We start from the raw sequence: 26,363 nt of genomic DNA, 5'->3' as shown, positions 1-26,363 counted from the left end.
AACTCCCCAAACGCTTTAACATTTTTATGCATCTCATTCATTTTGGTTGACCAATCAAGTCAAAATTAGTAACCATGCATTCTGAAATTATTTAAATAAGAGATCTTTTAATATAATTTACAGTTGATGAACACTCTTACCCACTAACATTAAAGAAGAAACTGATTCATTCGCTGTTGTCAGCATCTTGCAATAAGAAAAGTACGTGTAAGAAGCTAAGAAAACCTGGTGATCTCAATTAAGTTGGAGTAGGAGGTGTAGCTCACCATTCACCACCGTCAAATAGCTCATCATTCACCACCGTCAAAACAATAAAAATTGAGTAAATTAAACTGACCTTCGTATGCCCAAGCTGTTCGGTACTCTAGAAGCTAAATCTTTTTAGTTATTGCAGAAGTCCTGCCCCTAATGATAAATGCTATCCCTTTGATTGGACATGATTGAAACTGCAAATCGAAATTACAGTTACATAAGTTTATGCTTTAAACCGGACAAATAATCAAAATTTGAAACAACTCCTAAGTTACAACTCATCCCCTATTTTATTTTATTTTATTTTGCCGAGTAAAATGTACATAACTAAAGGTGTAAATCTTTGTTACTTCTTTTACTATAACGAATGTTTGTCTACGTATTTCTATGAACAAATTAATATTAATGAACAGTGAACACTAATAGAAAATGGAGGACTCCTATTGAAAAAAAAAACAGTATCACACGCTTTAATTTTAAATCTGCATGCATATAAAGTTATCAATAATTATTCTAGCAAATTAGTAATTGCATATCAATGATAACTTGATAAGCTTTTTTTTCCTAGACCAATAATGTGTGAAACTTTAGCAGTACTCGGTGGTCAACGATGATACACATAACAGGCAAAGTAACAATGAGGGAAGTTGGATAGATCATAGATAAACCAACTACAAGGAGTACAAAATTTATGGAGGGGGATAGACTCAAAAGCATTGCTATAAATACAACTACCCCATGCAACATGAAATTAAAGCATCCCATAAGTGTTTCTCTCTCTCCCTCTTCTTCTCAACTAGAAACTAGAAAAAAGGTGTACTACTTTAAACCTACTACTTCAGAAATATAGTTTCAATTCATTCATTCATACTTGGTCAGAACAGAAAAAAAAAAACTCTTCATACCAGCGCAGCATGACAGTCTGTGACTGTAACCATAAATTTAAATAGCTTCAACCTCAAAATCATCTTTCATAATAACCATGTCTCGTGTTGGTTCAGGGAGAAGCTTTTCATCAAGATTTGGGTTGTCTTCAAGAAAGGAGGTGGAAGAACAATACCAAAGTGGAATAGGAGCTTTATCACCAACACTCGGCGAGCTTTTAAAGCTAGTCGGGGATTCAAGAACAGAAGGAGACGAAACACCAGTACACCAAGTTATCGAAATGAGTAACACTAGTCTTGAGCCAAGATCACTTCCATTTGCCCTGTCTTTCAATAATCTTACCTATAGTGTGAAAATTCCTAGTAAAATGACGTTCTCTACATGTTTCAAACGGAAGAATCGTCTTGGGGCTGTTGATGAGCCTGTTGAGGTGGAAGCCAAGGTTTCTAATACGAAAACTTTGTTGAATGACATTTCTGGTGAAGCAAGAGATGGTGAAATCATGGCAGTACTTGGTGCAAGTGGGTCGGGGAAATCTACTTTGATAGACGCTTTAGCTAATCGGATTGCAAAAGATAGCTTGAAAGGTACGGTCATGTTAAACGGAGAGCCACTCGAGTCGCGGTTATTGAAGACTATTTCAGCTTATGTGATGCAAGATGATCTTCTTTACCCTATGTTAACAGTTGAAGAAACACTCATGTTCTCTGCTGAGTTTCGGTTGCCTCGGTCGCTGTCCAGGTCGAAAAAGAAAGCTAGAGTTCAAGCTTTGATTGATCAATTAGGCTTGAGGAACGCTGCGAAGACTGTTATTGGTGATGAGGGGCATAGAGGTGTGTCTGGTGGAGAAAGGCGAAGAGTTTCTATTGGGATTGATATAATTCATGATCCTATAATCTTGTTTCTTGATGAACCTACATCTGGGCTTGATTCCACTAGTGCCTTTATGGTTGTGAAGGTTTTACAAAGGATTGCAAAGAGTGGAAGTGTTGTGATCATGTCAATTCATCAGCCTAGTTATAGAATCATCAGTTTACTTGATAAGCTGATTTTTCTATCAAGAGGCCAAACTGTTTTCTATGGTGCACCATCGACTATCCCTTTATACTTCTCTGAATTCGGACATCCGATTCCGGAGAACGAGAACCGGACTGAATTTGCTCTCGATTTGATTCGAGAACTGGAAGTGTCCCCTGCTGGGACTAGTAACTTGGTGGAGTTTAATAAATCATGGGAGAGTATGAAACGTCCTAGATCTCTCGAGGAAAATGGAAGGAGTTTATCGCTGAAAGACGCGATTACTGCAAGCATTTCAAGAGGGAAATTAGTGTCTGGTGCTACTAATAACAATTCTAAATCGACTATGTCAAGGTTTGCGAATCCAATCTGGAAAGAAATCATTGTTCTAATACAGCGGTCCACCATGAATTCGTGGCGAACACCGGAGTTATTTGGAGTCCGATTTGGAGCAGTTGTTGTTACTGGGTTCATATTAGCTACTATGTTCTGGCAATTAGACAATACACCTAGAGGCATTCAAGAAAGAATAGGCTTTTTTGCGTTCGCTATGTCTACTACATACTACACTTGTGCTAATGCCCTTCCAGTTTTCCTCCAAGAAAGGTACATTTTTATGCGAGAGACTGCTTATAATGCTTATCGCCGTTCATCTTATGTTATAGCGCGGTCAATTGATGCTGTGCCGCCTATAATTGTTCTTTCGATTGCGTTTGCCTCTATAACTTTCTTTGCTGTGGGTCTTGGTGGTGGATTGTCTGGGTTCGCTTTCTTCTTCTTGATGACTCTTGGCGCATTTTGGGCTGGAAGTTCTTTTGTCACTTTCTTATCTGGTGTAATCCCTCATGTTATGTTGGGCTATACTATAGTCGTCGCGATTCTAGCATACTTTCTTCTCTTCAGTGGATTCTTCATTAACAGGGATCGAATTCCGGCGTATTGGATCTGGTTCCATTACATTTCACTAGTGAAGTATCCATACGAAGCCGTGTTGCTCAACGAATTTGATGACCCTGTCAAATGCTTCATTAGGGGTACTCAGATCTTCGATAACACGCCGCTTCAAGTTGTTTCGGAACCATTGAAGGTAACATTGTTGAAGACTTTGAGTCAAACTTTGGGCATGAATATTACTAGTAGCACTTGTGTTACTAAGGGGGTGGATATATTGAAACAACAAGGAGTTACAGAATTGAGTAAGTGGAATTGTTTCTGGATTACGGTTGCATGGGGATTTTTCTTCAGAATTTTATTCTACTTAAGTTTGTTGTTTGGGAGCAAAAACAAGAGAAGGTAAATGGTGATTCTAGGAAGAACAGTTAAACCAGAATTATTTGGCGGGAAGTTCCTTTTTCTATTAATTTTATATGTTTATCATTATGTTTGTTTGTGTCAATTAAACATCAAATATACTTCTCTTCATTGGATTATATTCCATTATATAATACTTTTTCTTCTTTTTTCATTCATGCCAAAGAAATGTATATTTGTTTTGTCATACCCTCATCTACGTTATGACGAAAGCATAAGACAGTTGCTCTCTAAACAAATTAACAATAATTGCAAAACGTTCACACACAAAGAAAGCCTGGAATATCTTATAGGTGATCAAAACGGCACTTCTAGCTATGTTTCAGGCACTTTTAGTCAATAACATAATTTTGGAACAGCATCCGGATGAACAAAATGAACATCCGGAACATAATTTTGAAACCTCCTCATTTTTGAAAAAGATCTAATGGAATGCCACCAGCTATTTTACATATCTATTCAAAAGTATTTACTGCTGTTGCCTTGGGCAGTTTTTGTCCCGAAGCAGGTTGGATAGTAAAAGACTAAAACCACTTGACTGAATCTGAAGGGCTCAGGGCCGAACAGCACATTCAAGTATTTAAGTGTCCATGCTCAGAAACTGCAGTTACTTCTCTTCCTCAAAAAGAACCAGTTTGTCTCTACTCCAACTTTCACAATATTATGCAGTTTAAATTATCTTTAGCCAGACACCAAGTCGGAGATGGTACTGTAGCATGAAACAGTAAAACACAAGTGTCAGACTGTCTGTCACTCTGTCTAATACTCTAACCAATTTTGGTCTTAGTAATTGACTGTTAAATCTTAAAAGTCTTTCTTTAATCATTTTCAATTCAGAAGAACTAGAAATAGGAACAGAATCAAAAGTAACTATTGCACTATGTCCTCAAAGGTTTATTAAGCCAGCTTGATTTTAGTTTTGGAAATAAAAAGACGACATAAAAGGATGTGTGGGTGGTTAGGCGTTGGGTCCACCGTCCAACTCTCTAATTGTGCAAAGTGTGCAAATTGGTGAGATATTTATGTTGATTAAATATCTCAATTCAATTCTCAACCAGTCCAACAACCAAATTAATGGTTGCTGATGTATGTCTTAATGTGCAAGGAAACACAAATGACTCTTATATATTTATTTTGATGAGAACTCTTATCTAATTGAAACTCTATTACGACCATCCAAATAATATATATTAACTCTTAACTTTACCAAAAAAAAAATAATGTCTTAATGTACAAGGTCCCGCTAAATAATATCTTATCTATAATCGGGCTAAAACCAATAATATCTTCAAAGAGGCAATAAGCCGATAATCCTATATATATTCGCCTCTAGAAAGCTAGAACCCATTTGAATTGGGGCTGTTAATGGACTAGTCCACTAAGAAATTTTTACCTTTAAGTATAGGGAAACTTTCATTTCAAGCTCAGCCTATTGACAGCTCTGACTTACAGAGCCCAAGTCAAGGAAATGAGAAATCAAGGATTTCAAATACTATTAGTAGTGGCTATTGCTAGGGCCTCATGTTCTACAAGTTCTATAACTGATGGACCTATTAATGCATGGTAAATTAGTAGAAATGGAACATAAGGAATTAAGGAATTAAGGACTTAAGTACTTGGATATTGTTTCGGCAGTAAACTGCTTCAACACAACGAGAGTAATTGTAAAGAACACACTAAGAAACAGAGGAATTTGATGTTGGGGGAGATGAAACTGAACCAAATAATGGTCACGCCACGTACCCAAGATTGGTTTTCCGGGATCAAGTTTCCACGTAGTTCCTTATGAAAAATAGTTTGATTTATTTATAAAGGTAGAGTGAGAGTCCTCAGAAGCTCAAGTAATCTTGTATCTTGAGTAATTGTGATAGAGTATAACTTGTCTAACCGATAACTATCTCTTTGATAAGAAATGAATCACGGACATAAATCAACGATATTAGTGGCAAAGTCATGTGGCTAAGGTTGACCTTAGACACATGTGAGTAAATGAGCCTTTACATTGATCCATGATATTGCGAATTGGGCTTTAGCCTTTGATTAAATGAATAAAATAAAGACCCTACTAATGGGCGTTTGCCACGTGGGGGAATGAACACCGCCCTTCTTTGTCGCTTAACAAAGTTTCACATGGCAAAAGAAGAGTAAAGCCGAGTGTATAACAAAGTGTCGTGGTGAAGCGTGAATCGATAAGAAAAATGGACAATCGGGCGAAGTCGTTGAATTATCGGAAACGAAATAATGTTAAATTAATTTGTAATTGGACACAATGACGTAGTTAAAGAAAAAATGGCGAAAATGCACGATAAAAAAAAAAAATGCACATAAATAAAATCTGGAAATAAAAATCAAAAAGAAATTGAGTGATTAATCTTCGCATCGAATGCATGTCGTAACAAAGCGAAAGTGATGTCGATGATGCATACCAAAGGAATAACAATACTAGGATTAGACCGTTGAAAACTATGGAGAAAAAATGAATTATCGAAGCCGGAACGGACATAAATCGGCTAATTACGGTGAACGAAATAATAGGAATTGATATATGTCCGAAATAACGAAAAGATATCATGTGAAAAGACTACGAAACTAAGACTCCTAAATTAAATCCGGATTGGATAACGGCTTATCGGCCCGAAGTCTCCCATCTTAAGTCAGTTTGGATGGAAGACTTATATAACCGAGAAAAGACCGGTAAAACAAGGAAAGTATAAATAACGGTGATAACGGAGAGACTCATCCAAACCAAGAGGTTCGGACGAAGAAAAAGCCGCGGGTAGAGCGAAGAAAAAGCTGCGGTCTTATATCCGATACTCAACCTCGCTTTTCGTCAGCCTCTACTTCGGGTAACCCCTCGCCATCGCTTCTTCTCCGCCTCTTTGTTTTTGTTTTGTTCGTTTTGTTTCGCATATTCACTCGGTTTGCGGTACCGATTATGCGTGTTTGTCGTGATTGGATCACATTGCAAAGACACAACCTCTTTGGTTTTGGGTTGGTTTTGCTTGTTTGTGGTGGTGTGAAGTGTTTTAGCGGGGCGTGATCCCATAACCAAACTAGCCGATAGTTTACCACACTACCAACGGTCGGTGAAAGTGAACATGGAAACCCGATGATGTTGTACGAGCTAGTAGTCTTCTTCTTGTTGCAATCGAGTCAATCGACTCGAGGCTTTCGTCGTGATGCTAGAGATTAGGATGAACCACAAGGAGAAACAAACGACTAGAAACTGAGTCGGAAAACGTTGATGTTACTCCATCCTCGAAGTTCTAGCGGTTAGCGGATCGCCAGAAGTGCTACCGGTTGGTTCAATTGCGTTATGGCTTGATGCAACAAAGGTGTAATTTATTGTTTTGTTGAGAGCTTGCCGTTTAGACTGATGTGGAAGCTCACGGATCGAAAACGAATGTGGAAGAAGAAAAAAATGCGTGTTGGCGGTTTTAAAAGTTAAAATTGAAACTTTAAACACGATCTAGTGCATCGCCGGGGAAAGGAGGGCATCGTAACCACTGTTTTATAATCCGGCTTGGTGTATGCGGAAATATGAAATAACGAACAAGATACGGTGCAACACCAAAGCAAAGGAGGAAGGGCACCGCATCTGCGTGTTACATTAATCCGCCCAAATGAACCCGGTTTTTGAGCTTTCGACCCGATTTTTGACCTATCCGACCCGGTTTTATTTGCTTTTTCAGGTAGAAACTACCGTACTATGGGCGAAAAACACTCGAGAAGAAAACTCGATGGACGATCGCAGAACTTGGTGAGGTGGAAAGAAGGTGATGATACAAAGAAACTATCCTGGAACCGCGTCGATGGTCGCTTAAGGAAATACGAAAAATACTAGGAGTCGAAATTTGAGATGGATGAAGTGTAATGAATTTGAAACGAAAGTCGAAGAAGATGAAGTAGTAATGGCTTACACACAATTAAATTGCGGGAATGCAATCCCGTTGAAAGCAAAAGAAATAGCGAATTATCGGAGTGGTGGCAAATTGCACCGGGACAACCGCCAATATCGTTAAGTTAATCTTTACAAGAGCATACCGTTTACAAAATGAATTTAACAGAAGGTTCGGGGCTCAAGAAATCTTCGCATTGATATGACCGAAAGCCATACTGACGAAAGGGTACATAAAATTTGAAGTTGAATTCAAAGATTCAAACAGAAGTTTTAAAGGGTTCCCAAAAGTATACACCGGATGGGATAGATTTCTATACCGCTTGCGAGGGAAGTGGAATCCGACAGAGTTTAAAGTGCCGAACAGATTTCGAGGTAAGCCCAAATATAAGTATTGAAAATTGTACTACGAGTAAACTGTTGACTAACACGAGTCATTTTGTGTGTCTAATGAAAACGCGAAAGTACACTACCGACATTATTGAATTGGACAAGGAAGTGGAGAACAACCTTCGTTTCTTCTTTCATGAATGCTCTGACGAAAGATTGGTAGATCTGAGCTACTTTGATGACATTGTTGATTTCCGTCACTATGGGGGTATCGAACAACGGGCCGATAGGTCCAAGGAGACACATAGTGAAATGGCGAAGAAGAGTAAGATTCTCGTGAAATGCAATATTTGGCAGCGATAGCGATAGTGAAAAAAGAAGATGGAACGGAATTAACACGCCGAGAACTAGTGCCGAAGTTTGCCAAGCAAAAAGCGAATTGTACAAAAGAAGATGTGCCACAAGAAAACGGGCGAACGGAGACCAAGAGAGACAACCAACGTTACAATGTATGATGCCTCGAGGGACGAGACTACAATGCACCAAACATCCCAGACGAAATATAATGCATACGCAACATCAAGAGGAAAAGGTATGTACCGTATAAAACATAGATATGTAAAAGTGTGGTGAAATGTAATATCTCGTTCTGGTTTGGTATATACAGGAAAAGAATGAAATAGTGATACTTACAAAAGATAGTGCAGTAGAGAACACAAAGTCGGTGAAAGAAAATAAACGGCAACGCAAAATGCAGGAGCAAAGAATCCAACAACCACCGGCAAGCAAGGCCGTGGGTAATACTACTCATGGAGGAAAACCACAGAATCTGTTAATGGTGAGTTGACAGTTGATTTTTACTATTGCATTGGGACGGTAAAGAAATTTGTGTCCAACATTAAACCGATGAAAATATCATATGAAGCAGAGATGTTCAAGCTTGGAAGACGAAGTGAAGGGATCGCCCGGGATTACGCCAATGGAAGGGCTCGAAAAATATAAAAAATGTGACCAGAATACGGAGAACATCGGAGAATATGACAGAGCAATGTCAATGATTTTCGATAGTATAAACCAGGTATGATAGTATTATTTTATCAGTTATTGCAAACTTGTGTTTAAGTCTGAAAAATGATGAAATCAGATATTTTTTGCCGCAGGTTAAAACGGCGGTAGTACGGGCCAAAGAAATTCATGAAAAAGTCACGAAGAAAAATATCGTTTCGAATGAAGTCAATGCCTTAGAAGAAATAGAGAAAGTAAAGATACTCAACCAAAAATTGGAAGAGGCAAACAAAGCATTAAGCGGAACCATCAGAGAGTTAGAAAACGAAAACAAAAACTTAACCGAGCGGACGGAAGAAGCAGAGGAGATGGCGTACGAAGAATTTGGGAAAGCCTGTGAGATAATGGAGGAACACAAACACTTAAAAGCAGATGTGATAGAATTGAAGTCAGTCGTGGCGACCAAAGATCAGGAACTTAAACGTGCGCAAAAAGAGGTTGAGAAAAATAACAAGCGAATGACAGATTTAAACGAGCGGCTCGCCAAGATCACGCGGCAAATGGCACACCGCGGAATCGTCCGTGAAGACAACAGAGACTTTAATAGAAACGGGAGATGAACTAGAACGTGAGAAGATGAATTACAAGGATTTGTACGAGTTGTATATGCGAAAAGTTGGGAAGAAACCATTGGATTTTCCCAAACCAATGATCATGTGATTGTGAGTATGTAATATCGTAGAGCTAAAAATTCTTTTATGAAAATAAAAATAAAGTATGTATTGGCTATTGAATATCATTGTGATGTCGATAACATACCAGATAAAACTTAGTGTTGTTGATTTATGAATGTAAAAGAACGAGCAGCCCCATGTAGAGAGAAAACCTCCCAATATAGAACCATTGGAGAAAGTTATTGAAAGGTAAAGGGGACATGATCGCCCCTCCATGAACCTAGCTATTCAGTTGTTAAAATATTTGTACGAACGTGAAGCACGGCCCCGACAACCGCATTGGAGTTGTCACGAGGTTCAAAGTCGCCACCCGCTTTGGGACCAAACTAAAACACAACGCCATTGCCTTAGTAGTGGAATTAGCACGGATATTGTATTGTGGGAGTATTGCAATAATTGTTCCGAGCAAGAATAACCATCTTATTGACTCGGATTTCCGTCAAGTAGGCATGAATGCGACTTACTTTGACCGAAAAAGGCATAATATGAATGACCTCCGTAGAATGAACGTTAATGAATGACATTGTTTAAAGTAAAAGTACAGACGAATAGAGAAATGTAAAATGACAACCAAACTAAGAGAATGGAAGTTGAATGTCTTTATTGATGGATAACATAGAACGAACTACATAGATGGATAGATTTGTTATTGATGGAGTAATGTAAAATTGCAAAATTTCCTAACGGTAAAACTTGGCGAAGGTGGTAAGCATTCCATGGCTTCTCTATTATTCTTCCAGAAATAGTAACGGAGGAAATATGACCCCTTAGATCTTTGGACGATCTATGATGTAGGGTCCTTGCCAATTTTCCCCAAACTTTCCTCGATTCTATAAGCTTTGGGTTTCTACAAAGAACCCGGTCTTGAGAGCAAAAGACTTTAGGACGGATCTTCTTGTCGAGTTCCGTTTCATGTCACTTTGATACTTAATAAGTTGTTATAGTCCCTCTAACGAACCTCATCAATAAGAGCTTTTTGACCGAGCCAAAGTAGCGTCATTAGAACTCGTTTCAACAAAGAATCGACCGAGATGTCTTTGGAAATCAGTTCTGTAGGTAAGATCGCCTGCAAAGACCATATGCAAGGTTAAAAGGTGATAATGCAGTTGAATACTTTGGCGCGTTGTCCTATAAGCCCACAAGATACCGGTAACTCCTTGACCCAATTTCCTTTGGCGCCAAAAACGCCTCTTTAGGTTGGCCAAAATCACCTTATTGGTGGCTTCCGCCCGCCCATTGGCTTCGCGGATGATAAGGTGCGGAGAAGTTATGCCGATCTTCAAATTAGCACGTAGGCCGACGAATTTCTTCAAAGATCAAATTGTTTACCATTATCCGATACAAGTGTCGCTAGGGATGCCAAAACGACAAACAATATTTCTCCATAAAAACATTTTGACGTTGGAAGCATGGATTTGGACTAAAGGCTTTGCTTCTACCCATTTGGTAAAGTAATCGGTTGCCATAAGAAGGAATCGTATACTACCTGGAGCTTTAGGTAAAGGACCAACAATGTCTAAGCCCCATTTGGCAAATGGCCACGGGCTTAGCATGGGATGCAACTCAGTAACAGGTAGTTTACTCATATTATCGTGCTTTATGAGCTAAACTTCGTCCCTTGGAGTGGCTTCCGCATAAGCCGGAGTGAATCTCTTCCAAAACTTGAAGTCCTTCCCGTTTTGATAGGCATCGCAACATAGGGTTTAAGTCCAGGAGCCGCTGCGATATAAGTGCAAACTTTCGTCAATGCCGTGATATTACCAAAAACTTCCATGCATCGCGATTTGATTCTTTCAACGAAGTTTTGGTTCCGCGGAAGCGAAGAAACTTGCAAGTAGTCTATATAAGGTAGACGCCAATCTTCATGCGATCGGAGATTATCACCGGCTCGATAGTATCATATCGGGAACCGGGACTATCATTTGCTTCATGTACCAACTCACTATCCGTTTCGGATTAATTCGGAAGGAACAAATGGATCTACATATTCTAATGGAAGATCCAAAGTATGGTCATGTTGTGAATTTTCCATCTCCTTTTCCGCTTCTCGAAGTCATGATTGGTGCGATTATACGTGGGTCGATTTTTTATATAGCGTACAAGCAAAACAAGTAATTGCTTTGCGTGTACATACAAGTCATGCAATTCTTTTTCGGTAAAGTCAATGCTTGGCTTTTTTCGGAACTCCCAATTGATGTGTCTTGACTCTTCGCTTTAACGGGCGGATAGATAAGCCGATGAATCAAAGATGACGTATGTCATTTCGGTCTTGAAAGTGATAGAGATGCTATCAAATTGTCGAGCAAGGCTATGTATCAAACCAAGATAAGCCGCCATACGGTCATCTCTTGCTTCAAAAGACCCGCCAAACCGATTGGCTACAAAGGCGAAATCCGTGTATAACCGAGCTTTCGCGACCCCCGGTTTTCAAAGCCGTTCTCAAGGCACAAACGGCAGCCCTCATACTCGGCTTTTTATTTGAAGGTGGCGAAGCCAAGTCGCATTGCATTTCAATCTTCTCTCCGCCGGGTTTAACAAAAGCGATCCGATTCGGACCAGTGATTTATTATGGGAGCCATCTGAATAAACAATCCCTAAGTCAATTGGATTAGGAATTGCGTTTGCAAGTTGGTCTTCGTCGCCCCCAATTATTGGTGGCAGAATGTCTTCCATAGATTCTTCTTGGCGCAAGAAATCGTCAATAGGAGAATCATCAATCGGAAAATCAGCTATCAAAGAAGCTAGAGCATGTCCTTTTTCAGCAGTACGACTTTCAAAGACAATGCTATATGCACTAAGATAACTTTCCCATTCGCTAATCTGCTTGATTTCGTGCATTACTGAAAGATCTTCTTGCGTAAGGGATACTCAAGATAAACTCGACCAACCTCCGGAAGTATGCTTTTAACCGACGGCGGCATGAACCAATGCAAGTGCCATTTTTCCATCTTTGAATAACGAGACTCAGCTCCGGTTAATGTCTTACTGATAAAAAAGACGGGTCTACCATCATCGACGAAAAGAACATCACTAACAGCTTGAGTTGTAGGTGCTAGGTACATGCCAATGGGTTGACCCGTTGAAGGACTTGTCAATATAGGAGGTGACCAAGTATTTCTTCATTTGTTGCAATGCCATCTCACAATCAATGTTCCAAGTTGCGCCCCTTTTAAAGTCCGGAAGAAGGGATGACAACGATCGGAATATTTAGAAATAAATCTATAAAGATGCAAGCCGACCGGTGAAGTCGTTGAATTTCCTTCTTATTTTTTGGTGATGGCATATCAATAACGCACGGATCGATCGGGATTAGCCTCAATACCTCTACGACGAGTCATGAGGTATCCCTTAAATTTTCCGAAGAGAGGCCAAAAGAACATTTGGCGAGATTGAGTCTCATGTTATACTTGTTAAGCCTATCAAAACAAGTTGAAGATCGGAAAGATGATCACCAAGAAAGTTTCGATTTAACGACTATATCATCAATATAAGCCTCCATTATTATCCCAACAGATCGGAAAAATTGTATTGACAAGCTTTTGGTAGGTTGCACCGGCATTTTTCAGACCAAAAGGCATAACGATTGTAGCGAAAATGCCTTGGTCGGTAATGAAAGCGGTGAACTCTTGGTCATCAACATTCAAAGAGATCCGGTAGTGTTTGAAGAAGCATCCATGAAAGATAGGCGTTGGAATCGAAGTGGCATCCACTAGTTCGAAATTCGTGGCAATGGATACGGATGAATCGGACAAGCTGCGTTAAGGTTTGTAAAGTCAATACAAATTCTGATTTGTCCATTCTTTTTTGGCACTGCGACGACATTAGCAAGCCATTTTGGATAAGTAACTCGTCGGATAAAGTTAACCGCAAGTAGCTTATCAATCTCCTCTTTAACTTTGAGCTTCCGATCAGGTGCCATTCTTCTTGGTTTTGGCGAACCGACGAAACTTGGATCAATGTCAAGTTTATGACAAAATGAAGGGTCTATTCGGCATTTCCTCAATTTTCCAAAGTTTAAGATATAACATTTATTTGTAAAAGGGAAACCAACTTTTGTTGTTCTACACTCGAAAGTTCACCGAAATAAAAGTGGTTTCTTCTGCTGAATCTCCTACTTGTACTTCCAAAAAGTCGATCCATTTCGGGCGGCCCTTGCACATGAGCCTCAATATTATAGATGGAGGCACTTGGTAATCGTAATAGGCGGGGGCACTTGCAAGGATCGTATTACCTCGAATTTCAGATTTTTATAGTCATCCATTGCTTTGTCATGACAGAATGGGCAGATACCTGGTCACTACTGAACCTTGCAAATATGCCCGGAGAATGGGAACTTGACACAATAATCGATGAAATGTGGAGACTACTGACCCCATGGAATGTATCCAATCTCGCCCAAAAATGCGTTATAGTGGGATCGACAAATCCATCAATAAGAAATCGAGCTCAACTTCTTTGTTCATTAATTTGATTGGTAAGGTAATTCTTCCAACCAATGAAGATGTTGTCCCATCAAAACCGATGATAGGATTGTCTTCGGCGATGATCATACCCTCAGCGAAGTTGCATCCGAGAATAACATCCATCGAAAAAATGACCGGAAGTGGCCCTGTGGTTTGATCATTACCCGTTGAACAGAAGCACCCTATGAACGTAAATTATAACTGGCGTCATAGTGAGGGTGATATACACCACGGAGATCATCATCGATGAATTGGAGGGGCTCTTCTTGAAGTTTGGTGCGGATTCCTTTGACAAAATCGACTTTGTTGAGCACGGTTAAACTTCACCAACATAACTAACTTTCAAACGCTTTTGATTCTTACTCGACTTTTGGAAAGAGACTCAACATGAGAATGGGAAACATTAATGACATGCTCATAAGTTGCAAAGAAACCTACCTGTTGAGAGTTTTTAATAAGATATTCATTTAAAAGTCCTTTCTCCACTAATTTCGAATCCGACCGGAGAGAGCGACAAAGTTCATCTCCTCATGGCCATAGTCATTATGGAATTTACACCACAAAGCTTTGTCCCTTTGTCGCTTTGGTATCTTCCGAAAGTGGATAAGGCAGGGAAAGAAGATTCCCCTTTTCAACTTCTCATATATATAGTAGTACTTGGCATTGGCGGGTCGGGTTTTAGCTCGGTAGAGTTTTTCCATCACGATTGAAATTGACTTGCTTCGATTGTCATTCTTTCCATCGTTATGTTGTTGATCCGATCGTCCTTGTTTCGCTTTAAAATTTTGCTTTTCGGAAAAATCTTTACTCGAATATCTTTGTCCCCTCTTTTCGCCCGATAGGTTCTCCTCAATCTGGATGTGTTGTTCAGCCCCTAACATACGATCGTGATCGAAGTTTTAGGGACATCTTTAATTAGAGAGTGGTAAAGATCCCTTACAATGAAGTTCGAACTTTCTCTTTCATAATATAATGCTTCTTTAAAGGCTTAAAAGAAGCATCCCATCGAAACTTCGGAACAAATAGGAACCTAGTAACAAAAGTACGTAACTTCTCGTCACGTTGTTGCTTGATGTTCAGAAGTGAGTCGACATCCTTTGGCGTCTTGCAATTGTGGCGGAAACGATTAACAAACTGATTTTCTAGTTCATTGAATTGGTGAATTGATCTTGAAGGCAACTCACTAAACCAGCGTAATGCTTCTCCCTTTAGAGTCGATGGAAAGAGCTTACATATGAGCGGATCATCTCCACCCCATAACACCAACTTATTTTTGAATGATAGAACATGCAAGCCAGGATCTCCTTCCGACTCATCATAAAGTTCAAATCGGGTTGTTTGAAGTCGGGATGGTGGTAAGCTTCATGAATGTCGACCGAAAACTTATCAAGTACGCCATCATTGACTGTCAAGTTTTTCATTCTTACATCCCTTGACTCTCTATCGTTAAGTTCTTTTGCAATCAACTCTTTCAGCTGTTGTTCTATTAGAGTTAAAGTATTGGCTCGAACATTTGGTTGTCGTGCCCATGTGGAGAAGGATACCTTCCATTATCTCTTATTGGAGTTAGAGATCTTTAGCGGTATGCATGATCGGCTCCGACCGGTGATTGTCTTTGTCTATCCTCGTGAACCGCCCTGTCTAGGCGGTAGTCACCCTGGCCGGGTGGTCGGAATAATTATACCACTTCTCCATGTTTTGTTGATCTTATGCGGGATGCCCGCCTTCCCGGTCGTGTCGGACATATTTCGGATGGCGGTCTTCCCTAAAATTGCTTCGAGGTAAATCTTCCCTTTGAGATCCGGACATGTCTAGGGTAGTAGTTATCCGCCAATCCGATTCTCCCCATAAGTACGGGTAATAGGGTCATTACTCCTTAATCGGTTGATTGATTTGAGAAATAGCACGCGTAAAGGACGACGAAGTGGATCGTCAAGACGGTCCCATACACTGGAATGGCCTGCATCCGCCGTGGTCGCCTTGATGTTGTTGAATTTGCAACATCGTCCACCGCACTTTGCCTCTTTGCCGACTTCCTTCTCAAATTCTGTTTAAATTTTTGACTCGTCGTAACTTCAACCGTATTAGGGGTGAATTGGCATTACTATCACCTTTTCCGCTAGTTGGCGTGAGAGTAATGTCCACGTCCATATCCATGTCGGTGAAGAATCGACATGGACGCATCGACCGGACCGCATGGAGGATTCTTGACTTGTCAATTTTCTTGTTGCAAGGCTGTTAAGGGTGGTGGCACTTGTAATCGCCTTTGCAATGGCGGAGGCGATGATTCTTCTTTCTTCTATCGGATGTTGAGAATTGATCCTACCACTAGGATCAACTTGATTGTTCAACGGTTCTTGCATTGGCGATTTGAATTTCGAGGGTTGCGAGTATTATTAGCGGGAGGAATATGTTGACTATTTGGTCCGCTTCTTGTGCTTACCATCTTGACGTTTCGCGTGATAATGAATTCTAAATCCCCACAGACGGGCGTCAATTATGTTTTCGCAAGAACCGCTTCAACACAACGGAGAGCAATGGTAAAGAACACACTAAGAAACAGAGGAATTTGATGTTGGGGAGATGAAACCGAACCAAATAATGGCTGCCCACGTACCCAAGATTGGTTTTCGGGATCAAGTTTCCAACGTAGTTCCTTATGAAAAATAGTTTGATATTTATAGAGGTAGAGTAGAGAGTCCTTGTAGCTCAAGTAATCTTGTATCTTGAGTAATTGTGATAGAGTATAAGCGTCAACCGATAACTATCTCTTTGATAAGAAATGAATCGGACATAAATCAACGTATATTAGTGGCAAGCCATGTGGCTAAGGTTGACCTTAGACACATGAGTAAATGGAACGCATACATTGATCCATGATATTGCGAATTGGGCTTTAGCCCTGTTGATTAAATGAATAAAATAGAGACCCCTACTAATGGACGTTTGCCACGTAGGTGGGGGTCGAAACAGATATCGTGTTGGTTTTGAGCTCTATCTAAAACCTGCAGATGTCTTTCTGGACTAGCTAAACCCACAAGTTTGATCAATCTGGATCCAGGCCATACCACATATGCAAAGCTTACTTTCCTACAGAGTGTGATTTGTGTCCATCAAACTTTTAGGAAGACATCCCGAGTCCTGACCAGTGTTTACATGATACTTACTAACTGCATCATTTAGTTCACTTTCTTTGACTCAAGCACAAAGTCTACAGTCTATTTTTTCATTTTTTTTTTATGATAAATCTACAGTCTATTTTTCATGTGTTAATGCATTCCCAATCTTAAGATAATTAATCTACCATAAGAAGAAACATAAAGCAAATAACTTTTCAAGTCCTAGAATCTAAATGATTCAGGAGATACATCACAAATCCTCTTCACTCTTTCCCTTTGCCACAAGTGAACCAGGCGATCTAGAAGATTAACACACATGGAGACATACGAAAAACTTTGATTTCTCTATAAGAAAAACTGATAACCTGGGTTCTAGAATTGGAGGCCATGCTCCCGAGCTGCATCAGCAAGGGCTTCAATGCGTCCATGGTAAGGGTAGCCACCACGGTCAAATGCCACTTTTTGAATTCCTTTCTCTAAACAGGCCTTGGCAATGACTTCACCTACCTTCTTCGCTATTTCCTGATGCAAGAAATAAAATAAAATAAAAGTAAAATATTGCTAAGATGATCACCTCACAACTTAGACATAGACAATAGATTTCAAATATAAAAAATCCCTTTTTAAAATGCACAAGGAAAAAATTGATATACAAGAGGAAAAAACAAATCTTCACAAAATGTCAAGGTCTAAGCAAAAATGTGGTTTGTATATAATCATATAGCAGCTCACATTGAAGACAAGGAGCATTTTTTATTTCTTTAGATAATCTAGGATCAACCACATTGCGCTATGCCGATCATTGAGAAATACAATCATTGAGGCAGTAAACATTCATACAATTTCTTACAAAGTCGTCATTCAGAAAATGAACGAAAATGTAAGAGAGTGCATTCAGATCAAAACACAACTTATACCACCATATACGTTGGTTACAGTGTTCCTCTTCCAAGTTTGCAGTTGGAAAACTTACAATTGTAGGACCAGAGGTGTAATCAAATTCCTTGGCAATAGGTTTCTGCACTGTAGACGCTGAAGCAAGGGTATGCATCTTACTGTCATCTATCACCTGGACATACATATGTTTGTTGGAGCGGAAAACACATAGCCGCGGCCTCTCTGTTGTCCCCTCGACCTGAGAAAACACGACCGTGAAAAAGGAAAGAGAAAATCACATGGATAATCACCCTATAAGGTGTGGAATGATACCCTCATATCTAAACCTTAATCCTACTAGATGTAAAATTTCTTCTTTTATTCTGTTAGGGAAAGGTTTACATATACACAATTAAAAAACGCATACTCGTTAAAACTGAAAATAGGATAGACTCACTTTCCTAAAGATAATATCATCTTCATGAAGAACATGTTCATAGAAAATAACAAACTTCATACAATGGACAAAAAACTGAACTACATGCAACATCGTGACAAGATTATTGTCCACTAAAAATCATCCATTATTTTAGTCTCTCACTGATAATTCTTTCTTTCTTCATATTTTATTTAATTTTCAGTGAGCCAGATGTCCGCTTATGAACGACTGTCAAACATGTTCTGTCATAGCATTACCTATACATTCAACTGAAGTGAGGTGCGGAATCAACTTTTCATTCCTATTATGATTTGTCATGTTATCGACTTCTGAATTCTATAAGGAAACTAGGTAAGTACCATTTATTTAACACAGCTTATGAACTATGCTATAAAACAATGCAGTATTTTAGCCCATCCCCCCCTTTAGATCTAATTCTGAACAACTCTTCAAATGTTGCCCATAGCACAAGTCATATCCTTGACTGTGATGTAGGTTTTAAGCATAAGCAGCAGTAGTACCTACTGTTGTATGTAGATAAAAGAAAACAATAGAAGACAAGGACAGAATAAAAGGTAATAACCAAGGCGCGGATTAGGCTGTCCTTAAGGAAAGATTTCGCCCCTTCCAATGGTGCAGAAAGGCAACAGTGGCGTCTTCCTCACAAGATTCAATGGTTAACAGCAGCCTGACTTTGCACTAGAACAGACTACCCTCTAGAACAGTAATATAACTCTCTCTGGCGGCTGACGGGAAGAAGAGAAGAGAAGAAGAATAAAGACTTATCTGTTTCTCGATTAGGTGTAGGGTGGGATGAAGGGACAAGATCCACGAGTTACTGTTTTATTTGGTGTATGGAGGCGCAGCAAAGACGACTCTCGCCTCTCTTACTCTGTAATGGATGATACTCTATAGACACACACTGCTGTGTTTATATAGAGGTTTCAGTCGGTAACCAAACCTGAGAATGACTCCTCAAAGTCGGTCTCCCAAAACAGCTATGAGACAGAGTCCAACTCGCACTGCGACTCCAGCCAAAACTTGTTCAAAAACGTTAGGCAATTGGTAATCCACTACCCACTAGACAATCAGCCCAAGCCCGACACAACGCGACTCGGCTCGGTTCGGTGCGGGGCGGGCGGGCGCGTGTGTGGCTTTGGATGAGTCCTCCCTCCTAACACAAAAGCCTTTGTACCCTAAGGGCACGCCCTTATGCTAGAGGATCACCTCATATACCTCACTTACTAGTGGTGGTTCACCAATGTGGGACTAAACAACACACAAGTATTTTGAAATACTCATTAGAGATTCCAACAATCCCCCACTATTTCAAAATACTAATAGTCCCCCACTATTTTGGAATAGGATATTACAAAAGAAATGGGTTAACAAAATGCCAGAGAAAATCGAAAAAACAATGCATAAGATACTGGTGCTTTTCGGGTTTGAACCAATCATAGGGTAACATGTCTTATAATACGTGAAAGTGGTGGATTAAAAAATCTTTAAACCAACATTCCCTTGTAGTAAAATAGAGGACAATGCCCACATTATATTCATTATATGCATGTTTCAATTGTTTGCTTTTTTGGCCCTTGCCTTTGCTTTGTGTTATGTGAATGCTCTAGAGTATTTGCACGAATACTCATAAGAACCGACCAGTTCTACATTCACGTAGGTGGATATCCATCAAGTGTACATAGCGGTTAAAATACACTATCTCATAAAAATAATGGACTATGGATTCCATTAAGAGTAAAATAACTCATCCTTTTCTCATTGTTATTCAAGTTATACAAAGTATACAATAATGTTATCTAGTCATAGGGTGGGACGCCTCAAAGAAAGACAATAGCATACCGAGCTTACGAGGTGACTTGTTTTTCCCTTTGAACCTACTTCATGGGATCTCCAATCACATAGGTGGGGGTTGCGTCGGTGTAAGCCCTCTATTTAAGGCAAAAGTCCCATCCCCTCGACGTATCAACCACTTTGTCTCCCTGTTAAGTGGTTTTGTCGGAGGATCGGCCAAATTTAACTCGACCTCACATAATCTAGAGCCACAACTCCAGATTCCAGAGTCGCTTTATAGGACGTAGTCTCGGGCGAATATGCCCTTTTCCCATTATACAATTTGCTCTTTGCTTTTTGCTATCAAGGGCCCGACAAATACAATGCATAGATCTGGTGGAGGTGGTTTTGTACCAATAGGAAGATCGCCAAGAGGTTTCTAAGCCACTCGACCTCAAGACTCGCTTTATCTAAAGCAATAAGCTCGGACTCCATGGTTGAACGAGCTATCAAGGTCTGCTTAGAAGATTTCTAAGCGACTGCACCTCCACCTAGGGTGAAAATATAACCACTAGTGGACTTGATATCATGAGAATCAGATATCCAGTTTGCATCACAATAACCCTCTATCATAGGTGGAGTTTGTCTAAACTTTATGCCCTAATTCATTGTTCCTCTCAAGTACTTGGCTAGTCTCTCTAAGGCACTCTAATGTTCCTGGCTAGGACAATGAGTGTATCTGCTTAGCCTGCTAACTGCATAAGCAATGTCAGGTCTAGTGCAATTCATCAAGTACATGAGACTACCAATAATTTGGGCATATCTAGATCGAAGTACACCATGTTGAGCATTTTTCGAAGTTCACTATTTGCCTCATAAGGTGTCATTAACCGCAGGCTTACTATCATAAAAGTTAAACTTTTCAAAAACTTCTCAACATAATGCTCTTGTGAAAGCATTATAGCCATCATCGCTTTTCGATGATTTTGATTCCAAGAATCACATCGGCTTCTCCCAAATCCTTCATTTCAAATTGGGAGGATAAAACATCTTGGTGTTTCTCACAACATCAAGGTTAGGACTCATGATTAACATGTCATCCACATATAGACGGATAATCACATATGTATTCACATTAAAAGATTTAAAGTAAATACATTTATCGGCATCATTTATGTGATATCCATTAGACATCATGACATTTGTCAAACTTTTCATGCCATTGTTTTGGCTTTTGTTTCAACCCATATAAAGACTTAACTAACTTGCATACCTTATGCTCATTCCCCGGTACTATCCATTCTCAGTCGCGCATCATATATATTTCTTCATCAAGATCACTATTCAAAAATGCGTTTTACATCCATTTGATGAATAAATAAATTATTAATAGCAGCTAGAGCCATTAGAACTCTTATAGAAGAAATTCTAGTTACAGGAGCATAAGTATCAAAATAGTCAATACCTTTTTTGGGAGAATCCCTTGACTACAAGTGTAGCCTTGTATTTCTCAATGGAACCATCTAGTTTCAATTTCTTTTGAAGATCCACTTGTAACGATATAGGTTTCGGCCGTGAGGTAGATCCACTATCTCCCATGTGTGATTAGCTATAATCGAATCTAGTTTCGAGTGTATAACATCATTCGAGAAAGGTGCATCGAGAACCGATTGCCTCATTATCGTCCACGGGATCATCATCAAGAAGAAACGTGTAAAAGTCATCACCAAAATTGGTGGATTTTTCGTCTCTTTTACTCTTCCGAATTTCTTGTTCGGAAATTTCGGGATCTCATTGATTGCTTCTCAATGCCAATTTTCAAAGGAAACAAATTCTCAAAGAAATCGGCATTTTTACTCTCTATAATAGTGTTAGCATCGACAAGGTTATTATCGATTTTACTACTAAAAATCTATATGCAAAGACTATTATGAACATAACCAATGAACATACAATCAGCAGTTCTAGGTCCCGATTTTCTCTTTTAGGTTCATTCACTAGAACCTTTGCAAGACACCCCACATTTTAAGTATGTCAGGTTAGGTACATGACCTTTCCATAACTCATATGGTGTCTTATTCCCTGTTTTCTTATTGGGTATCCTATTCTATATATGGCAAGCAGATAGGATTGCTTCCCCCCACAAGTTCAGGGAAGCTCCAGAACTTACAAGCATAGCATTCATCATCTCTTTTAGTGTTCTGTTTTTCCTTTCGGCTACTCCATTAGACTCAGGAGAGTATGGTGGAGTAGTCTCATGAATAATGCCACTCTTGTCACAAAAGTCCTGGAAGGGGTTAGACTCATATTCTCCACCCCTATCAGACCGAAGTCTCTTAATCTTACAGTTAAGCTGGTTTTCAACTTTAGCTTTGTACTTGAGAAACATCTCACCTGCCTCATGCTTGTGTCTAAGTAAATATACCATGGTGTACCTAGAGAAGTCATCTATGAATGTAATATAATAAAACTTCCCCCTCTAGACATAGTACTACGAATTCACCCAAATCCATTATGAATAAGAGTTAGTAATCCGGTTTTATCTCTAGACACGTTCAAGGGGTTTCTTCGTGGCTTTAGTCTCAAAGACATATCTCACATTTATCATTAGAAAAATCAGAAATATTAGATAATAAACCACATGCTTTCATCCTTTTCATATATCTTGAACATTCACATGTCCTAGTCTACCATGCCATATATTAAAAGAGTCAAGCAAGTAAGCGTATGATTCATTCTTATTAATAATAATGTTGTCAAGTACATTCAACATGAAAAGACCACCGTTATTACAATAACCTTTACCAACAAAACCTTAATTCTTTGTCAGAACAAACTTGTCACTCTCAAAAGTCACCTTGGCCTTGACTTTTTTCCCAATAGGGACCACGAAATCAGATTCTGACGAATCTCAGGAACATGAAGAACATTACTAAGTGAAAGGGTTTTCCCTGAGGTTAACTTCAGAAGAACCTTGCCTGTTCCCTCAATAGGAACAGACCTAGAGTCACCCATATAGACCTTTTCATCTTTCACTAGTATGTAGTCCGAGAAGGCTTCAACATCACCACACGGGACGCATGGTGGCACCGAATCTAGTACCCGGTTCCTCTTCCCGGTGGCTATGAACACTTGTGACACAACAAAGAACAATATCATCTCCCTCAACTAGATTAGCATTGGGAGGATCATCGTGTCTTTTCTTGTATCCAGACCGAAAAGCCCTATGTCGGGTTTACCACAAACATAATAATTTCCATTGCCGGTACCACTCCTTTTAAAAAAGTGCCTTTGACCTTGAAATTCTTATTTTTGTTGGATCCGCTTCTTAGAGGTTTACCTTCAATGATATTGGCTTTAGAATGGAATTCCTTAGACAACACCTCATCCCGAAGTCTTGTTTTTTCCTCTATGTGAATGTGAATGATCACATCCTCAAGAGTCATCTGCTTGCTTTATGCTTCATACTATTCTTATAGTGTTTCCAAGACTCGGGGAGTTTCTCAATCAAACATCCAAAGAACAAAGGTTTCGGGTAAATTAATACCCGGTTTTCAAATCATTAATCGAAGACATGAAAATCATATATTTTTAGACGTTACATCTCTATCCTCTCTCATATGAAACTTTAGAAAAGTCCCAATAGCATATTTCTGAGTCCCAGCATCCTCTATTATATATTTCTTGTTCAAACTCTCCCATATATCATGTGCATTCTTATTTGAACAATAAATATAAAAATTTCATGGACAAGGTACTCAAAATAGCATGGCGACATACCTTATTCCCATTGAGCCAAAGCAACTTGATTTATTTCAAATCATTAGAACCCTCCATGGGTCTTTGTATTAGTGATACCTTGCATAGTTGAGTACATCTAGGTCGTGAACACCCTTTCTCTCCTCCAACTTGAAGTGTGAACCGTTGAAGGATTCAATCTTAGACACATTGGGGGTAAGTTGCGAGCATTCAAAGAGGTGCAAAGATCTCTCATAGGCAGTAACTTCCATGACTCGAATTGGTTTCTTTGATTGGCGTGGTGTCAGCAGTGTAGACATCTTGTATCTTTCCTTAAGATTGTTGTATGTAGATAAAAGAAAACAATAGAAGACAAGGACGAGAATAAAAGGTAATAACCAACGGATTAGGGTCATCCTTAAGGAAAGATTTCGCCCCTTCCAATGGTGGAAAAGCATTGGCGTCTTCCCCACGGGGATTCAATGGTTAACAAGCGACTGACTTTGCACTAGAACGGACTACCCCTCAGAACAACAATATAACTCTCGACGGGCGGCGGAAGAAGAAGAGAGAAGAAGAATAAAGACTTATCGATTAGGTGTAGGGTGGGATGAAGGGGCGGTATCCACGAAGTTCTTTTTTGGTGTGTATGGGACAAGACGACTCTCTGTAATGGATGATACGAGAATGACTTCAAAGTCTCAAAGACGACTCTGTAATGGATGATACTCTGAGAATGACTCCTCAAAGTCGGTCTCCCAAAACAGGCAATTGGTAATCCACTACCCACTAGACAATCAGCCCGACACGACTCGGTTCGGTGCGGGGATGGCGGGCGCGCATGTGTGGCTTTGGGTGAGTCCTCCCTCCTAACACAAAAGCCTTTGTACCCTAAGGGGCTTAAGGGCACGCCCTTATGCTAGAGGATCACCTCATATACCTCACTTGCTAGTGGTGGTTCACCAATGTGAGACTAAACAACACACAAGTATTTTGAAATACTCATTAGAGATTCCAACACCTACAACACATTTCAATTCACATTGAGATTTAACATGTTCGCTTTTAATGTACTTCAATTTGTTCGAAACTTATGCTCCAAGAGGGCTACCAATATGTCTGCAGTCTAAGTCAATTCTAAAATTCCTTGAATCTCAAAACGTGTATCATCATATCATGACATGAGGAACAACTATTACCCAACTAAAGAAAAGCTTCCCTCTTAAAGTCATACCCCATAAAGTCTGCACTGCCTCCTATCCTGTACGTGTGTTCTATTAAAGACGTTGCATATTCCTAAAGTTTATTAATTATTTCCACATTGTAGGTTCCAAGGTTACAGAAGTAGTGTATGAAGAAAGCACTGCTTGAGAGGTCAATACTACAAACAGGCGTTTACACACTCAGGTAAGCTACATAACCAAACTTTACGTCCATTTCCATATAAGTCGGCCATTTTATGTCCAACCAAGCCTTTATATTTATTTATACCTTTCTTTTATCTACTAACTTATTGAAATAACAACATGTTTCTGCCCAATTCACACTAGTCTATTTTGTACACATATACCCATTGGTTATAATTTATAAACAAATTGTAAAACGGAAACAGAAAGACACAAATGGGATTTACGAAACATATCTTTCTGATGCGAGCATGTCGAGCTTGCCTGTCTTCGGTCCTGGTTCGGGCTTATAATACTAAAGATGTTGGGCGTTGTTGGTGACATTTAGCGACCATCCTCCTAATGCAGCAGCAGCAGCAGCAGCAGTAGCAGCACACTGATGATGAAGGAACGAGGATGCCATTCACTCTATTCATTTCTTTTCCACCCGATGATTTTATCAGGTTATCCCTGAAATGGAGTGATGGGCCTAACCAATGGATTTTAAGCTCCATCTAAAACCTGAGCCCATTTGCCTGGAATAATTAGTAGTCTCCATGGAGCATATTTGCACACAAACGGTTGACAAAGTTGAGGTATGTTCATCTTGATTTCATTTTTGTCATCCTCAACTATATTTACAGACATATTTTCTTATGGTTTTGTACTGAATTTTAAAACCTGAGCTCTTTTTCTATTACATTATAGTTTTTCCTATTGGTTGTGACTGTAAGCACTTAAAGATCCTAATAGGAAGTTTGAGATAGTTTGATTTTAATGGCCGACTTTATATAACGGCATCAATAAAGAAGGCTATGTAGTCAAAGGCATCACCATTAAAAGTGGTTATGTTATGGGTCTAAATTGATGGCTTGAATATGAGTAAGGTAAAAGAGCTTGAATTGGGTTTTATGTGTTATTTGCTGAGTCGGGCTGCCATGTTATTGTTTGTGTGACTAAGTGTATTTAGGTCTTTTAGTGCCATTGCTTTGGGTTAATAATGTGAATTGGCAAGTATTGGTTCGAGCAAGAGATCCGTTTAACCATGCAGTGATTCTTGTATTATTTGCTTATTTCAAAACAATTAGTTAGTTTCACTTGGTAAAAACTTTATACGTTT

General features: G+C 39.4%; 1 protein-coding gene, 1 long non-coding RNA gene and 1 pseudogene across 28 annotated transcripts in view; 2 read left to right on the top strand and 1 right to left on the bottom strand.

Moving 5' to 3' along the window:
- Nucleotides 1-79: 79 nt before the first annotated feature.
- LOC147488305 (large ribosomal subunit protein uL18c) lies at nucleotides 80-19,103 on the bottom strand. Of its 3 annotated transcripts, none has more exons than XM_086570666.1 (3): nucleotides 17,988-19,103; nucleotides 17,380-17,536; nucleotides 80-446 (listed from the first exon to the last, which is right to left on the bottom strand). In XM_086570666.1, exons 1-2 carry the CDS (start codon nucleotides 18,093-18,095, stop codon nucleotides 17,387-17,389), a joined length of 258 nt encoding a protein of 85 aa, XP_086426792.1. In that variant the 5' UTR covers nucleotides 18,096-19,103; the 3' UTR covers nucleotides 80-446; nucleotides 17,380-17,386. The 3 variants fall into 3 exon arrangements, with proteins under 3 accessions (XP_086426792.1, XP_086426790.1, XP_086426789.1); XM_086570664.1 differs by lacking the exon at nucleotides 80-446 and adding an exon at nucleotides 3,939-4,174; XM_086570663.1 differs by lacking the exon at nucleotides 80-446 and having other exon boundaries at nucleotides 17,214-17,536; nucleotides 17,988-19,094.
- Nucleotides 971-3,619, top strand: LOC147488306 (ABC transporter G family member 6 pseudogene; annotated as a pseudogene). The gene has a single exon (XR_015201510.1). The product of XR_015201510.1 is annotated as an ABC transporter G family member 6 pseudogene (transcript).
- A 5,481-nt stretch (nucleotides 19,104-24,584) lies between the features above and the next one.
- LOC147488304 (uncharacterized) overlaps nucleotides 24,585-26,363 on the top strand; it is an 11,856-nt gene continuing 10,077 nt past the window's right edge. For 17 of the 24 annotated variants that reach the window (XR_015201048.1, XR_015201043.1, XR_015201055.1 and 14 more), the window contains exon 1: nucleotides 25,272-25,839. This is a non-coding gene — a long non-coding RNA (uncharacterized LOC147488304). The other 7 variants (XR_015201041.1, XR_015201037.1, XR_015201054.1 and 4 more) reach the window with 7 other exon arrangements.

This window comes from Coptis chinensis, chromosome 7, assembly GCF_015680905.1.
Source record: "Coptis chinensis isolate HL-2020 chromosome 7, ASM1568090v1, whole genome shotgun sequence".
NCBI classification, from domain to species: domain Eukaryota; kingdom Viridiplantae; phylum Streptophyta; class Magnoliopsida; order Ranunculales; family Ranunculaceae; genus Coptis; species Coptis chinensis.
The sequence above is the reverse complement of the archived record's forward strand: the minus strand, read 5'-3'. Positions and strand labels throughout refer to the sequence as shown.

Coding starts and splice junctions, on each gene's coding strand:
- LOC147488305 (XM_086570666.1), bottom strand. CDS start 18,095: ATGTATGTCCAGGTGATAGATGACAGTAAGATGCATACCCTTGCTTCA. Junction 17,537..17,987: donor ACACCTCTGGTCCTACAATT/GTAAGTTTTCCA, acceptor TTCTTGCATCAG/GAAATAGCGAAGAAGGTAGG.